General features: G+C 31.1%; 1 protein-coding gene across 1 annotated transcript; it reads left to right on the top strand.

Annotated features, from left to right (window-relative positions):
* Positions 1-4,676: 4,676 nt before the first annotated feature.
* Positions 4,677-13,745, top strand: LOC147078926 (trypsin Tyr p 3.0101-like). Its single transcript, XM_085955564.1, has 7 exons — positions 4,677-4,722; positions 5,443-5,638; positions 5,732-5,984; positions 6,854-7,148; positions 11,633-11,822; positions 11,929-12,181; positions 13,440-13,745. The coding sequence occupies exons 1-7, from the start codon at positions 4,677-4,679 to the stop codon at positions 13,743-13,745; spliced, it is 1,539 nt and encodes a 512-aa protein (XP_085811690.1).
* The last annotated feature ends 3,138 nt before the right edge of the window (positions 13,746-16,883 follow it).

Here is a 16,883-nt window from a genome sequence, read left to right as displayed (position 1 = left end):
AAATTATATTGATAATCTCTGTGATCCCAAATTTGACAAGAATTAGGCATTTTATTATTCAAAAAATCGGCAAGATTAACACATTTCAAGATAATTCTAAAGATATTTATTATAAGCTATGTCATTGACCATTCAAGTGTAATAAACATCTTATGAATAATGATTGCTTTATAATAATTATTGACCTAAGAATAAGGTAGTGTTTTTTTGAAATACGCCATTTCTTTTGTCATTCCCCAGTGGTTAAGCCACAACATACGGGCGTAGCCATAAATTGACAAACTATAATTGAAGTAGGGAGTAAAATGATATTGACGCGCGTGTTTGAACATGTACCGTTTAAAAAAAAATAAAAATAAATTCGGTTAGGTACATGTTCAAACACGCGCGTTAACATAATTTCACTCCCTACTTTAATTATAGTTTGTCATTTTATGGCAACGGCCGTATGTTGTAGCTTAACCACTAGGGAATGACAAAAGAAATGGCGTATTTCAAAAAAACACTACCTTATTCTTAGGTCAATAATTATTATAAAGCAATCATTATTCATAAGTTGTTTATCACACTTGAATGGTCAAAGACATAGCTTATAATAAATATCTTTAGAATCATCTTCAAATGTGTTAATCTTGCCGATTTTTTGAATAATAAAATGCCTAATTCTTGTCAAATTTGGGATCACAGAGATTATCAAAATAATTTTTTATCGTGAATATTTTACAAAAATTATCTCGTAATAAATTATACTAATGGTTTTATAAATGCGTTTAAAAATTAATAAATGTAAAAAATCTTAACACAACTGCACAGTTCTGTACCGAAATATGACTATATTCTAAAACATTAGAGCGAGAGGTTTAAAAGAATACTATTTTATGTAACAAAAATACTTCATGCAGTCATCAAATGTTTAAAATAACTATAAAGGATAATAAGGCTTCAAAATTATATAAATAGATTATCTACAACGTTTAAGGAGTGTCCAGGATCATGGTTTGAAAATACAATAAAAACTCAATTTTGACCTTCGACGAGCATGTCCCCCCTTAAAAGGATATTTTTACTCTTTTGACCTTAGAATAATCTTGCGAATACCATCTGTAAGGGATCTTGGCATTATGTTTGACAATAAACTGACATTTAGTGACCATATGGCTATCATTTGTAATAAGTCGTTATAAATGTTGGGCTTCGTTTTACGTACTTCCCAGGTCTTTACGTAGTTAGAAGACGGCTTGAGAGTGAGTCGATTGCTTAGGCCCCGCATCAGTTGAATTACGACCTAATAGTGGAGCGAGCTCAAAATATATTTTTGAGACTACTTTACTCGAGGTTGTATGGACACTATCCGTGTCTTTACCTTACTGCCTTTCTCTCAGTCATACTTACATTCTATAGTTTAAACACTAGAATATTTTATATATATTGGCAACGTATTTTTTCCAACTTATACCTACACGGTATAAATGAGAACTCTGAAATTGTAGGTAATATTAAAATTGAAACTGACAACAATCTAAGAAATCGGTTCAAAATTGAAATTTCTAGATCGAAAAATTGTTCTCCCAATGTGTATAAGTAACCTGTTATTGATGACGGTGAGTAGGAAAGCAATAACTCTATTATTGCAGTTACTGTTACTCTGTTACTGTTCAACCAAATCACTTCGGGTGTTGATACTTTCGACCTAGGGGCGGCAGGTTATATGAAACTATGGTGAAAAAGTATGGTGAGGCAGGCTGGTAATCAAGTTGTGGCAAATTTTTCACGTTAACATTATATTATATGGGTACGCTATAATTACCAAAGTAAATCCTCCGTGATGCCATGCATTTTTGTTTGATCGCGTCGCTATTTGTCGTAACTTGTCGACTTTTGTTGGCCTGCTTCATTCAGTTGTATGAGAAAGCCGATTGCTTGCCCCTATTTTTTATTTAATACCTCTATGGTTTCGACCTACATGATGATGAGTATGGGTGGGCGTTGTTTATTTATAATTCTTTTAAATACGGTCAATTTAGCTCATTCGATGTACTTTATTGTATCTACTCTTTAATTGTTGAACAATTATAAGATTTTACTGATGATTCGTGTAGTTAGTTATCAGGGATACAAGTGACACAACAATAGCCTGAATTTTATCAGAAAATTTCAACTGGTCTAAAACTATATTGAGGTAAATAAAAGATTGTATTATAAAATCATTTTATGGATGTCACTAAGTAACGGATACCACTTGTTGGGGTCACTCTAGTGTGTGGCGTTCGATGTGTAGGTAGAGGATGATGATAATGACGAAGTCTACAATATAGCGGGGTGAGATTTATTAGCAGCGTATCGGTACAATAGTATATTATACATGATAGTTACTAGCTAAGTACTCTGATTCGAGTGACATTGAGATAAATTGTTCTTCGTTATTTATACAATAAAAATTAATATATTAACATTAAATTCTGTTACATAATCATATTAAACTAAATATAGAATCAGCGTTTTAAATTGAGTAGCAAAAAGAAATATTATTTGTTAATACAGTTGTAAGAAAATACTATGAGAAATGTTTATTCAGCTCATACACCGTAATGGTATAATGTATGATTTGATGTAATAATACACCGTCTCTGATTTCGCCTAATCGACTTGCTGTCTAGCTGAATTGTTTACTGGAAGATCGCTGGGAATACATTGCTGCAAAATAATTTGATATTTTTATAAACAATAGGTATTCGATCGCTTATTATTCTGCAGCTACACACTTATTCATTCAGCTTAAGATGAATATGTATCAGATAGCTCTAACTTACCGACACTGGGCCAAGACATTTGAGCCACTAATCTTGATTGGAACTAACGACATTGTAAATATTAATCAATTATTTTTTTTTAGCTTTCTACAGAATTACCAGTTCCATTTTTAGATGGTGCAATGGTGTTTTCTTGTTTTTCCCGAGAGAAAAATTAAAGATATAAATTTATCAATCTTACTTGCATATGCGAGTATTCGTATATCGTCACCGCTCAGGCAAAAGTCACCAACCCTGAAAATGGCAGTTTTGAGTTGAGTATGTCACCCGAAGCGTAAAATTATGTTCTTTAAGGGGGAGACGCATGCCAGCAGAGAACCTAGCGGAAATATACGAAGCTTGCAATTTGAGATTTTTTTTGATAATTTACAATTTCAACTGTATTATTTAATAAATATGTATCCGAAAACATTAAAAAGATTTATTATTTTTTTTAAAACTTAAAGATAAACTTACAATTGTAAAAAAATGTAATAAAATGTGAATTCTTTGCAGGGTCAAATCTTATTATTGCATTATATTTTATGGTCATAATTATCATTAAAATTTAGTTTATTAAGTTTTAGATTTTATGTGGTGTAGATTTTTGACTAATTCATCGTTTTAATATTTTTTATATATATTTTAAAAACATCGATTTTTATAAAAATATAAATGTGTATAACTTGAAATCTTTTTTATTTATATCAACTCGAGCTTCAATATTGTGACCATGCCTAAAATAAAATTTGATATAAATAAAGAGGATTTCAAGTTATACACATTTATATTTTTTTTAAAATCGATGTTTTTTAAAATATATATAAAAAATATTAAAACGATGAATTAGTCAAAAATCTACACCACATAAAATCTAAAACTTAATAAACTAAATTTTAATAATAAATATGGCCATAAAATATATTGTAATAATAAGATTTGACCTGCAACGAATTCACAATTTATTATTTTTTTTTACAATTGCCAGTTTATCTTTAAATTTAAAAAAAAAATAAAAAATCTTTTTAGTGTTTTCAGATACATATTTATTAATTACTACAGTTGAAATTGTAAATTATCAAAAAAAATCTCAAATTGCAAGCTTCGTATTTTTCCGTTAGGTGCCTCATTTCGCCTCTGATAGTATAAGCATCCACCTTAAGATGCAAAACTCACCACGGTACATTAGTTAGTAAAATTTTGCTTAAATCTGAATTATTTGTTTTTCACTAAATGACTTTCGACAAAATCTTAACAAGCAAAAGTCATTATAGGTGAATAGACATTATTGACTATATAAAAAAAATAAATCCTTCGTTATAAATATACAAGCAAAAGTCACTATACTATGGATGGTGAGTTTTACTGATCCTTCTTTTGGCTAACATTGTTCAGATTATTAACAAGCAAAAGTCATCAAACCATAATTGAGCTACCTCGCCTCCTTCAAAACCTTCCAGATGTCTTAATTAGCATCAAAAAGTAAAATTACCTTAAAGAAATTATTAAGAAGACATGAGAAAATAATTTAATGTAGGTATATAAAACCTTAAAAACATTAAAATCTGATTTTTCCTGCATTTTCAAACTTTCAAATTGCGATATCTCAAAACTATGTTTTTAGGGTTGGTGACTTTTGCCTGAACGGTGACGATATTATCATCAATATATATAATAGATATGTGTTACGAGTATAAGGTATAATAGTATCATATGTATTTTGGTGTTTTTGTTTTGTTTACCAGACAAAAAGATAAAAGATAATAACTATCAAAATTTATCAATTTCATCTACATAATATGATCTAATTACAATGATTAACATGATTATTATGTAATTGACAACCTATATAAACGAAAGCAATAAATCAGCTACCATTACATCAAGATGTTCCGTCTAACAGTGATTGCTTGTTTTCTAGTATTCGCCAATGGTAAGTATTTTTTTTACATATTATATAATTATAGTACTTATTTGAATATTTTATAAAGGTAAAAGTTAGAGAAAAGATTACTTTTAGATAAAGCGTCTTCAACGTCTTTTTATGAAGCAGACATGCATTAACGTGAATAAAAAGAATGTCATATAGGTATTTGAATATTTTGAAGTTTGTCCACTAATTTTTTATTGCATAACGACCTAAGAAAAATTTAAACATTATTTGCCACTGCCGATTTTTTTACATATTTTAATAGGTACTTATTTGAATAGTTTATATGCGTAAGGGTGAGAGAAATAGTTTAACAGTGATTGTTTGTTTCATAGTCTTCGCCAATGGTGACTATTTTTTTACGTTACACCGTAATTATTATGTATTTGAATATTTAAATAAGGTTTTTATGTAATTAAAAAAATATGGTTTAGTACCTAACGTTAAATTAAGCGTCAAATATTTTTTCACAAGTCAGACTTTACATACACGTGAATAAAATAGTATCATATTGTAGGTATTTTATTTTTCTGTACTCTATATTTTTTTGCGTAGTGTATCTGTATGTATCAAGTATATGTTATGTATTAATGTATGTTATGCTAATGTATCAAAAAAATCCATTTCCTGCCTGTTTAATTTATAAACTATGAAAATAAAGTAAAATACTATTTTTTCCTTGATGCAAAAATGTAAAACATTGGAAAATTTTACCTTTTTTAGGCGCTGTTTTTTCTCCCAAACCCATGCACGATGGAAGAATTGTTGGAGGAACCCCTGCTGATATCAATGAGGCTCCTTACCAAGTAGCTCTGCTTTGTGACGATTATTCAACTGGTGATTTCGGTCAATCTTGCGGAGGATCCATAATCAGTCCCACCGTCATTCTCACAGCTGCGCATTGCTTCTATAACCCTGTGTAAGTCAGCCTGCGTTCTTTACTATATCTGTAATCTTAATTTTTATAAATTATATTTTAAATAGTTGCATTATCAATTTTGTGGTCATCCAGAACCGTCGCTGCTCAGTGGAAAGTTCGTGCAGGATCCACCTTACACAACACTGGCGGCCAAGTGGTTCAGGCCAGCAGAATTATCCAGCACGAAAAATACCGTTACCCTAACGATCAATACGACATTGCTTTAATGTTCCTGGAAACTGCTTTGAACCTAGGACCCGGTGTAGCTATAGTCCCCCTTCCTGAACAAGGAGCAACCGTAGAAGATAACGCTTTGGCATTTGTCACTGGATGGGGAAAACTCTCTGTAAGTCCAAAATCTCTTCAATTTTTAATTTGGTATCGATACTTACGTGTAAAATTAATGACTAGTGAAGTTGGTTACTGCTGGATATTATTATTGGAGCAGTTTTTCTTTATCTCGTGAGTTCCTATGAATAACTATATCGTTTTCGCTATTTTAGAACTTACACCCCACCGACAAATTTGCGTTATGTTGTGCAATCAATTCCGTTTTAGGATGTAAAACTTGTTGTCAAATAGCTTTAATTTTGTAAAATATTCGCAAAAGTTAAGTTTCAAAATGGTGCGATCTAGCCAGCCGTTTTTCAACCGATTGAATTCCAGCATATTGAACGGCATATAAATACCCTCTATACTTACGTCAAAACCACAGAATTCTTGAATAGCGTGGAAAGACGCAATAATACTGGCGAGTGTTCAATAGTGAAGGATGCCGCGTTGTGTCCATAATATGTTCCAACTCTTTGGTTGCCTTTTCTCGATTTTTAAGAGTCCCAAGATTCGAGAACTCTCAAAATCAGGAACAAAAAAGTATTTTTAATAATTCGACAATGTCTTATTGATTTCTTGAGGAATTACTTTATTTATATTTTTAACTTAAACGGTTGAAATTTTCTATAGGCTGAAAAAATACTTTTTTTGTACCAACATTTCTTTTAACGACGATTTTTTTAAAATTCTTGTTTCGACGGCACTTTTATTTTTCCGTTTCGGATTTGTTTTTGAGATTCGAGATTCACCTTTATTGAATATTTATCGAGAACAGATCTAACGATCACAACTTATTACCGATCGTAAAGAGTTTTTCTAATTTAAGGTGTGATACGATAAAAATATTTTTATCGTATAAAATAATTCATAATATTTTAATAGGATACAATCGTAGGACCAATAGACATGCGCAAGGTCACAATCCCGATCATCAATCAACAACTATGCATCGAAGCATACGCCGGATTCGACATCATCACCAGCGACATGATTTGCGCCGGTCGTCTGGGAGTCGGAGGTCAAGATGCCTGCCAAGGAGACTCTGGCGGCCCACTCACAGTTAATGGAGTCCTCATTGGAGTCACCTCATGGGGTAGAGGATGCGGCAATGAAAAATTCCCAGGAGTCTGGACGAGAGTACCGTCCTTCAGAGACTGGATTGACACCAACATGAAAACATTTCAATAAGATTTCAATGATTTGCTTTCTGTAATGAACCTATCGACAACAAAAACCATATTTGCATACATTTACTATCTGTACTTTTTTCATACAATAATAACCAATGTTTATTAGTAATAAACGCAGTTTTATTATTTATCTTTTTTTTTGTTACATTCAACTATGTTTTTCAATCCCCATGGCTTTTGGTTTAGTAATTTAATATTTTCATTATTTTTTTTCGTAAGTACCAGGTAGGTAACTAAGCAATTTCTTGTTTCATGGGGAGTTCATTTCAAGTTTATATTTTTAATTAGGAATATTTCAAAATTCTTGCACAGCTTGTCCACATAGCAAACCACACTACAGCAAAATATTCACAATTGAAACTCGACAAATTGGTAGTACCTACGTAAATTTCAGCAGAATATTACCTTGTTATTGGAACTAGCGTTATTTTTGTTTGATTTGCTTGTGCATTTCACTTTGTGTCTTTAATCTATAATATTTTTTTTATATTATTATGAGTTGTTCACAAGCATAGTGAACCAAGTCCATTCTGGTTATTTTTGAGTAAGCTTAGTTCAAACATAATATTTAAGTATTTCTTATTCTGTAATGGTATGATTTCCTTTACAGAACAACTTAAATGTACCCAAAGTAACACTTCAGAATTGCAATCATACCCTTATAGAATCAGAAATATTTACATATCATGTTAACCTAGGTTACTCAAAAATAACCAGACTGGACTTGGTGCACTATGCTTATGAACCACTCATTTGTGAAATCAAACAAAAAATATTAAAAAAAAACCATGTTTATGCAATCAAATATGAGGGTGTTTATCACCACTGAGATATTCCATCGCATTACTGGCCCTCGTAGTACAATGAATAAGGCTCTCGCCGTTCATCCGTAGATTCTGGGCTATATCACTGGTGGTGTATAATATTATATTTATGCGTTTTTTTCAAAGTTTGGTTGTCTGTGATTGTTTCACTTATATTACTAATCACACTACTGTCATTGGGCCTCGTTGCCTGTTGTAGTGTAAAAAAAATACAAATTTACGATCTAATTACTTGTTTGACCTAAAGAGGTCAAGTTTGTTATATTTTTATTAAAATTCTCGCATTTTGCGAAAAAATACAAAAATATATCAGTATAAACTTTGCAAACCGCCCGGCTACAAGAAACAATCTTTTGACTGACCAACGAAAGGGTACCGTGGATAAAAAACGCATTATACGAGTACCTTATCCGCCCAGAACGTAAGTTTTAAACAAATTTAACAGCCCACATGCCCAACATAGGTCAAAATGGAGATTTTATGGTATTTTCAAAGCATTAGCCTTTACATTCCATAAACGTTGTATATACTATATTTATAAAATTTTGAAGCCATTTTATCCTTTATATTTATTTTAAACATTTTATGACTGCATAAAGTATTTTTTATTACATACATAAAATAGAATTCTTTTAAACCTCTAGATCTAATGTATTATAATATAGTCATATTTCAGTACATCCATGTGCAGTGGTGTTAAGATTTTTTTGGTTTATTAATTTTAAACGCATTTATAAAACCGTTAGTAAAATTTATGTTGACATTATTATAATGAAATATTTACGATAAAAAAATATATTTATAATCTCTGTGATCCTAAATTTGACTGGCAGTTTTTAATTTGTAAAATAATTAGTGACGTATTGGACCATCTGTCTCGTGAATGGTGAACAAATAATTTCATGATCAAAAAAGATAAGAAAGTCAAGAAGTAAATATTTTTTTCTTCGAAAATTACTAACCTCATTACAATATGACACAGCCTTTTAGCTGTACGTGATGATGTCCAGGACATGGGATTATGGGATTTGGCGCAGGGTAGCTTTGTGTATATTTGGATCACATGTTTTTTTACAGTAAAAAAGAAGAAAATAACCGATTTTAGATTTTTACTTCTCTGCGCAGAGATTTATTTACTTAAAAAAAGGGATTACAATGAATTATGGTTAACATCTGAGAAACGAACGGGTAATACTATTCATGCTCTGAGTCCTCATAATTATGAGGACAGATAGATTAAACTAGATTTCATTTGAAACAAATTAAATTTTTAAGAAAATTCAAATAAAACGTTATGTAATAGACATGTTAATAACATAATATAAAAACTGATTTCTTGAGTAAAACACAATTTTAGAGAAAAAAAGCTAATTTGTTGCACACAATTAGCCTTTGACAGGTTAAGTCAAAATCTAAATGTAAATGGTAGTAATATAAAAAAACATAGTATTTTACCTCTATTCATTGCTGGAATAACTTCACTTTGTTCTACAACCAATAAGTTTAACTGCTTGTTCAGAGATATACGTATTTTTTGATTTAAATATACTTTTATTACCTGTCCTCATATGAGGCCAAACCCCATTAAAGGGTTGAGATTAAATGTTTTTTATTCGCCCAGTGGTTCGTTTTAATTAAAATTAATATTACAATTATTAACCTATGCATAAGTATGTTTATCTTAATGTGTAATATAATATTGTCAATTAGAAACAATTAATAATATGTAGGTAGCTATAAGATAATAATGGATTCATCCAATCAAAAAAAATGATTACCATAAAAATATTTTAATTTTATTGGCACTCATTCGAATGGAATATTTTATATTATTACCAATATATCGTTATAAGATACGTAATAGTCAGCAGGATAGTTTTACTGTTTAGATATTTGAAGAAATATAATTAGATTTTACCGATGATTCGTGTAATTAGGTATCAGGGCATAACATCCAGCATAATCTTTAAAATTTCCACAAGTCGAAATAAATAAAATATTGTATTATAGAGCATTTTAAGGAAGGCATTAAGGCACATATTCATTCTGTTTGAGATGAAAATGTGTCAGATATCTCTAACTTGTTGACACCGGGACAAGACAAGACATTCGAGCCACTATCATCGTTGCCAACTTAGCATTTTTCTAGTCAGATCTAGCATTTATGAAGAGGCATGTAGCTTGCAAAATTTCCATCTGGCGTATGGATTTAAATCTAGCGTTTTTCGACATCACAAACCACATAAAACTTTTCATAATAAAGCTAGAGTATTACACAAGATTTGCTCGAAAATCAACATGCTGGTATTAAGGACGTACTTTCTATCTTACTAGAAAAAAATATCAGGTGGTAGTGTCACCTGTCAACATTCTTATCTGCATTAATTTTTAATTTTATGACCTATTCTAAGAATTAACTGTAAAATACTAAATCGTCGGTAATTTTCTTCAAACACGTACTTAAAAAACACAATTTTTCAGGAGTGGCAAATAGGAACTTTATTCTTTCAGTTTTCAATTTAGAAATAAACTTTCTTATATGAAATATCTATTTAGTATAGTTACACATATTTTCATGAAAAAAATGATATGTTTCTTCAATCCATCGCACTATACTTTCGACCGATCAGTCATATTGTCGAAGATACGAGAATGCTTTGAAACTTTACTGTGAATATTACTGCAGTAAACACGTATCTTGACTAACGAGAAAGAACTTATGAATAATCATCTATCGGAGTTCATTATTCTGTATATTTACAAATACGTAACTCGAGATACGAGTTTATAATATTTATAAACGTATTTTATTGTGATACGAGTTTTTTGTCATTGCTTAAAGCTATTTGTTATAAAGTATGTTTTGAGATACGTGTTAGTGGAATATGTGCGTATTCAAATTCTGAATTCATTACATCAAACAACTCAAAACTGACGAAAATTGAGATACCTACGTGTTTGTAGAAAATTAGCGACCAAATTCTTGTTCGATTTTTGTTCTTGTAAAGACGATGTTTTTAACTATTATTGTGATACATTTTTTTGAATGATAGTTTGTAGACACTTTATAAATTTTGAAAGAATCTAGCATTTGTTTCTTCCATCTATTCTATCTGGGAAATTTTTGTGAATGACAGTTGGCAACACTTGGCCACTATTAATATAGGTATTCATATCGTTGATGTTAATCAATTTTCAAGATTTTTTCAGCTTTCAGATATACCGAATATATTAGATAGAGTTCTTTTGTTGTTTTACCCGAGATTAACGATATGAATACTTTTATCAATTTTTTTATCAATTTCATCTGTATATGCATGTATTCAGATATAATCAATATTATGTAATCAGATTAATGGGTAATTTCGAACATATATAAACGAAAGCAAGAAATCAGTTACCATTGCATCAAGATGTTCAGTCTTACAGTGATTGCTTGTTTCCTAGTTTACGCCAATGGTGAGTATTTTTTACATATTTATTGTATTTATTTAAATATTTTATGCAGGTAAAAGTAAGAGAAAAGATTAGTGTTAAATAAAGCGCCTTCAATATTTTTTACAAAGCAGACATACCATACACGTGCATAAAAGAAAATTTAAACATTAATTGCCACTGCCGAATATTTGTAAATGTGGTTTTTTTAGGCGCTGTTTTTCCTCTGGTACCCGTAAAGAATGAAAGGATTGTTGGGGGATTACCTGCGAATATCACGGAGGCTCCTTACCAAGTAGCCCTACTCCTCGATTATAATTCAGTTGATGCTTTCTCTCTATCTTGCGGAGGATCCATAATCAGTAGCACCGTCATTCTCACAGCAGCCCATTGTTTCAATGCGTAAGTTATTCTGCGTCCTTTATTATTATTATTTATGTCTGCAATCCTATTTTATATTATATATTGTATTGGAAATTATTTCACAATATATTTTGTGGTCGTCTAGGACTGTCGCTGCTCAATGGCTAGTTTGCGCAGGATCCACCATATACGACGACTGTGACCAAATGGTTGAGGCCAGCAAAATCATGCAGCACGAAAATTACCGCGACAAACATAAGGAATATGACATAGGTTTAATGTTCCTTGCAGCTGCTTTGGACTTAGGACCTACTGTGGCTATAGTCCCCCTTCCTGCCCAAGGAGCTATCGTAGCAGATAACTCCTCAGCACTTGTCACTGGATGGGGACTCCTCGTTGTAAGTATACTATCTTTTTAGTTTTCATACTAGCATATTATCGATATTGACAATAATGGCAAGTGAAGTTTGTAACTGCCTTGACTGAGCTGGAAATTGTTATTGGAGCAGTTTTCTCTTTATCATGAATTTCTCTGACCAGGTATATCAGTAACATTATTTTGGTACTTAAATCCCTCCGATGAATTTTCTCTATATTGTTCAATCAATTTGCGTTTTAGGATGTTAAATATGATGTCAAATATCTTTATTTTCGTAAAAAATCTGTAAAATATTCGCAAAAGTTAACTTTGGAAATGGTGGTAAAATGCACGAAAAGATTGTCAATTAAGCCAGTCGTTTCTCAACCGAGTGAATTCCAGCATTTTGGAAGGCTTGTAAATCTCATCCTACATGTATTGTACATAAACGTGTACATAATTACATAATTCTTGAATAACGTTGAAAGATGCAAGAACACTGGCGAGTGTTCGAGTGTGGAAGGTGCTGCGATGTGTTCATAATATTATGTTGCAACTTTTTGCCTGTTGTTAGAAAACTTCGTTATGATTAGTATGACATTGGTTGTTACTTATGCGATGGATACAGGTTCAAGTCAGGTTCAGTGGATATTTTCTATATACAAAGCGGCTTTCGGCGGCTATTGACGGTAGTTTATCATATTCATGTATTGAGGCGGTTAATGTGATTTCTCGATTTTTTTCTTTTTCGACATTCGACATTTTTGTAAATCAAGAAAAAGTATTCTCGATGATATAAGATTGGTTTATTGATATCTCGAGAAATTATTTTGAATATTTTTTTTAACTGAACCTGTTATTTTTTTCTGTAGGCAGGAAAAATACTCCAATCCGGTTCAAAGTAGAGTTTTTTCAAGGTCTATCTACGCCAATAATTCTTAAACCAACAATTTTTTATTTTTAATTCTGGTTGCGGTCGGCAACTTTCTGTTTTTTTTTAACTTCATCTTGTTATTTTTACTTCGTCACAATTTATCGATTTTTTTTTGAGATTCGAGAATAGAATTCTCGAGAGTGAATTTCACGATTACAACTAAGTAACGGACAAGAACTTAAAATAAAAAGATTCTTTTAGCATGGCCGATCGTATAAAATTATTATATATTAAGAGGTGATACGACAAAAAAATCTGTATCGTTCAACACCATTCATGACTAGCTTTATGTGTGTGTAAATTTGCTGAGAAACTGTAAAATATCTGTATTTTTTATAAATATATTTTTAATTTAACTTAACAGGATAACGGCAGCATATCCGATGAGTTGCAAAAGATCACAATCCCGATTATCAATCAACAAATATGCATCAATACATACCGCAGACTCATCAACATCACCAGTGACATGATGTGCGCTGGTCTTCTGGGAGTTGGAGGTCAGGATGCCTGCCAAGGAGACTCTGGGGGCCCACTCACAATTAATGGAGTCCTCATGGGAGTCACTTCATTTGGTGCAAAATGCGGAAGTCCAAAATACCCAGGAGTCTATTCCAGGGTACCATTCTTCAGAGACTGGATTGACACCAACATGAAAAACTTTCATTAAATTTTCCATGATTTTCTCTCTGTAATTTTCTTTCCTACAACATGAAGCATATTAGCATACATTTATTATCTGTACTTTACAATAATTATTCACTTTTTTTGATGCAATAATAACCATTGTTTTTCGTATTAATAATAAACGCATTTTTGCTATTTAACAAGTTAGTGTTTTTTCCCCTTTGTTTTGCTTAAATCAACTATTATCTCATTCCATCGTTAGTTTAGTAATTTGTTATTTTCATTAAAATATTTCAAGAAAGATTTCTTGCTTATGTGGAGCTCATTTCAAATTTATATTTTCAATCAGGAAGATTTCAAAATTCCTGCATATCTCGTCTACAAAACAAAGCATACAACAAATATAAAAAAATTAACCTCTATAAATTGGTAGTACTTAAATTTCAAGATAATATTATTACCTTGTTATTGGGACGAACGTGATTTTTGTTTGATTCGCAGAACTAAATATTTTAGATACAAAAAAAAAAAAATTAACCCTTCGGGTACATTAGATCTATAATCTATAAGCATTTTTAATAACATCTCAAATGAAACAAAAATATATTAAAAAATCATATAAAGGAAATCGAATACGTGGGGTTTATTACTAGTAGTGCGAATGCGTGAACACGGAACCAGCTCCAGCGCGCCAACCACCTCATTATCAAATGTTACTGCCTGGATTGAATCCCTGTGTAACTTCCCCAGCGTCCAGAATACAGCCCAATTACAATTCACTGAAAAGCGCCGGCAGTACATATATGTATATATTATAACATATATATATAATATTTCATCATTTATAAATAAATAATAATAAGTAGGTAGTTTTACACACAAGTGATGCAATACTAGCCAGAATCTTCTTACGATATCTCCACAGGTCAAAAAAAAAATACTGAGGTACATATTAAAAGCAGTTTGTTGAGGTTAGGTACTAAAGTATGGATAGCACTTATTCGTTCAGCTAAAGATTATTATGTGTTGGATTATTCTAACTTACCGACACTGGGCGAAGACATTCGAGCCACTATTAGGTAGACTCTACCTAAGAGTCGGCAAACTTTTGGACCAAAGGAGCCAAATAAGGGTAGCACAACGGTTAAAAAAAATCGAGAGCCATACATATATTTTTATAAATATGACTTATCTAAATGAATTAATTACATTTTATAATTATTTATTTATTAAGTGAAGAAGATTTCCCGAATAAAACTAATGTAAATATATGTTTTTATTGTTGAAATTATAAATATAATTTTTACAGAATATGAATTACACATAATTTTCACGTATTCCTTAAAACCTTCTTTGCATTTCTTTGTACGTTTGTTTGTTATGTAACTTGTAGTTTTTAATTTATGGCGCGACTCCAAATACTCATCGGTTATTTGGCTTCTCTAAATGCTCTTTATATTATTGTTCATGTTTGAAAATGATTGTTCACATACATATTATTATTATCTAGACTTGAATATAGTAAAAATAGCAAATGCAATTTGTTTCAACTGGTCATGTGAAACCACCACCACAAAAAACCACAAGTAAAAATGTATTTCAAAAGTGCTCATGTCAATGTCAAATATAGAAAATTTTAATTTGTCGACTTTTGCAATGGGCGGATTTAACACAAATGCTATGGTTAAATCTTGGCGAAAAATGTTATATTATTACTTAAGCCTCAATTACATTGAGCTTCTTTACGAGCTGTGTGTTGGCGAATTTATAATCTGCCTGTAAAGTCGCCAACAAACAGCTCGTAAAGAAGCTCAATGTAATTGAGGCTTTAGGAATATTTTGAACTGTATGTGTTGTACGTAAAGTGAACACACAATCATACCTTTTTGCATCAACTATCATCACGGAGGAAAAATTAGGCTCGCGGTAATGTCATTATAATATAATATAATAAGTGTACATATCAATGACAAAAAATAAAAATTATGAACAGGAATTTCGCAAATAATAGCGCACGCCAATACCCAAAGAGCCGCATGCGGCTCGCGACCCACGGTTTGCCGACCCCTGAGGTAGACTATTAATCTTGATTGAAACTAAGGACTTTATAGATATTAATCAATTACATAGATTTTTACAGCTTTCTACAGATATACGAAATATATCAGGTACAATTGTTCTGTTGTTTTACTCGAAAGAAAGATAACATATTATATAAATACTTTTTTCATATGTTTTATCAATTTCACTTGCATGATATACAAGTATTCAGATATGATCAATATTATGTAATCAGTCTAGTAAGTAATTGGAAACCAATATAAACGAAACCAAGGAATAAGAAACCATTACAAGATGTTCCGTCTTACAGTGATTGCATGTTTCCTAGTTTTTGCCAATGGTGACTAATTTTATAATATTCTACCTATACTTATGTGAATATTTGAAAAAAGTAAAAGGTTAAATAAAGCGTCTTCAACACTTTTTCATGTGCCAGACATACTAATAAAAATAATGTCATGTAGGTATTTGATGTTTGTACTTTTTTTTTTAAATTTGATAATTTGAAAAGTTATTGCTAGTGCCGAAAAGCTTGTATACCTATTAGATATTTCCCATTACTGTGTATTGCATTATTTAGAACAGTGGTTTCTAAACTGTATTTCTATTCTGTACTTCTAAAATCTAATCTTGGCGCCTCCCCGTTTATTTCATTTTGACACATTTTTAAATATTCCACAATCTACTAATAATACTTACAAAAATGAAATAAAATTATAAAAATAAACAAGGCTTAGCTACTTAGATTATATTATTTTTAAATTAATTTGTTTTTCATTCGATGAATGTACTTGTAAGCACAATCAATTTCAATAGTAGTCAATCCAAATGGATTCTATCATAGGCCCCACAGCTTGAAGTGAGCCCCCAGGCCAGGATCTTTGGCCGGCCCACCTACCTATCGCTGAGGTTAAGGGCAGTGTGGTGCTCTAATGTAGTGTTTTCTAAATTAAACACGGGCGGTATCATTTAAATATATCAATCATCATATAGGTATCACATCAAATTGCAACGTACAACCACATATTGAAAATATTGAATAGCTCTGGAACAAAGCAGCGTTATTATTAGCTATATATAGCAGTTTATTATTAATAGAATGATGCGAAAAATGCATTAG

This window comes from Rhyacophila brunnea, unplaced genomic scaffold (assembly GCF_057557595.1).
Source record: "Rhyacophila brunnea isolate RB1 unplaced genomic scaffold, BYU_Rbru_1.0 scaffold_10, whole genome shotgun sequence".
Lineage (NCBI taxonomy): Eukaryota > Metazoa > Arthropoda > Insecta > Trichoptera > Rhyacophilidae > Rhyacophila > Rhyacophila brunnea.
This window is presented reverse-complemented; position numbering and strand designations above follow the sequence as displayed.